Here is a 1,547-nt window from a genome sequence, read left to right as displayed (position 1 = left end):
CCGGCGGGCGCCCCCGGGGCCAGGCCGCGTCCCGCCGCAGTCACTCTCCTTTGCAAACGTACAGGTAGATCGGTTGGGACTCAGTCCGCGGGCGCCGGGCCAGGCTGGGCCGTTACTGGGACGCCTGCGAGGTGGGGTTCTCCGCCTTGCTCTCCTGGCTGGAGGGCGGCTTGCTGTTCCAGGGGCTGTTGGCGCCCAGGGCGGGCGAGTTGTTGAAGCTGTCCTCGTCGTCGATGCCGTTGGCTGCGTCGAACTGCGTGTTCTCCAGCCGCGTGATGAGCCGCTCGTCCTCGTCCCCGAACTCCCCGCCCATCAGCGTCGGCTCGCCCACCACCATCACATCCTGAAAGGGGAGACGGTCCCGAAACATAATCGAGGCAGGGGCGAGCCCGGCCCTCCGAGGCCTTCCCAGACCCCCCGCTTGGCGCCGGCAGCCGCCCTCATGGCCCCCCCAAGACCTGGCAGCGCACCTCCCAGCCCAGCCAGGGGCAAATGCAGAAAAGAAATCTCCGGGGTTTATCCTTGACTGTCTTTTGCCAGGCAAGGACTGGTCACTGCACAAAACTAGGAGGCAGGTCATTTAAAACCAACACCGGGACTTGCTTTTCCACCCAGTGGGGAATGAAAGAGGGGAGCTCGTGGCCCCCGGATGTGGTGGAAGCTGAGGGATCAGCCAGATTCATGTCGGACACGTGCTGGAGGAAAGGGGCATCGGCCGCTGTTGAGCAGGGAGTAAGGGGAAGTGGCTGGGGGCATCCGTGAGCTGCGTCAGACATGCCCATGGCAGGATGGACCTGGGTCTGACCCAGCACGGGGCAGCTCTGTTTGTAGGTCCTGGACCTCAACTGCTCCCACGGAGCTGGCAGCCCCCCACCCCCCCGCTGGGATGGGGCATCTCCACTGCCCCTACAAGGGGACCCCATGTGGGGGGTTTGCCAGCTGGGCCCCGTCTCCCTGCACCCCTCTCCTTCTGGGGTCCCTGCTCTAATGCCAGGTGCTGACACTGCCAACCGTGCCCACGGTTGAACCCCAGGCAGCTTAGGTCCACGCAGGCACGAGTGAGCCCAGCAAGCCCCATCACCCCGTGGGGGCACGGGGAGGGGTCTGGGAGCGTAGAGCCTTGCTATTCATCCTTGCAGGGAGAGGCCGTCCCTGCCCACGGGGCTGGCCACGAGCCTGCCAGGCCCTGCGCCACCACGGGTGGGAGGGAGAGGGCCGCGCTGGGGCCAGGAAGGAAGAGAGAATGGAAAGGGGATGCTTACAGGTACCTGACTGGAGAGGGCGAAGGTGCTGGCCGGGCTCTTCTTCTTGCTGTTGCTGTTGTTGGTGTTGCCCCCGCCCGAGCTCATGGTGCTGCCCCCTGACATCTTCCGTTTCCGGCGCTTGCTGGGCTGCTGCCGTGCCGGCTCGGCTGGGGGCACACGTCCGGTTACTGCCCCCGGGCTCCACCTGCTCCACTGCTCTCCCCCCCACCCTGCCCAGCACCACGGAGTGGGAAGGGTTAATGACTCATCACCAAGTGACTCGGTGCCAGGGCTGGGAGTGGT

General features: G+C 65.8%; 1 protein-coding gene across 8 annotated transcripts in view; it reads right to left on the bottom strand.

Annotated features, from left to right (window-relative positions):
* Positions 1 to 6: 6 nt before the first annotated feature.
* Positions 7 to 1,547, bottom strand: part of LDB1 (LIM domain binding 1) — a 22,521-nt gene continuing 20,980 nt past the window's right edge. For 5 of the 8 annotated variants that reach the window (XM_019502697.1, XM_019502701.1, XM_019502702.1 and 2 more), the window contains 2 exons: positions 1,263 to 1,411; positions 7 to 343 (listed from right to left, as the gene is read on the bottom strand). In XM_019502697.1, the coding sequence (XP_019358242.1) occupies positions 113 to 343; positions 1,263 to 1,411 (380 nt within the window). In that variant the 3' untranslated portion in view covers positions 7 to 112. The remainder of the gene's footprint in view (positions 344 to 1,262; positions 1,412 to 1,547) is intronic. The other 3 variants (XM_019502703.1, XM_019502698.1, XM_019502700.1) reach the window with 1 other exon arrangement.

Source organism: Gavialis gangeticus, unplaced genomic scaffold (assembly GCF_001723915.1).
Source record: "Gavialis gangeticus isolate Ggan-Ray unplaced genomic scaffold, GavGan_comp1, whole genome shotgun sequence".
NCBI lineage: Eukaryota > Metazoa > Chordata > Crocodylia > Gavialidae > Gavialis > Gavialis gangeticus.
The sequence above is the reverse complement of the archived record's forward strand: the minus strand, read 5'-3'. Positions and strand labels throughout refer to the sequence as shown.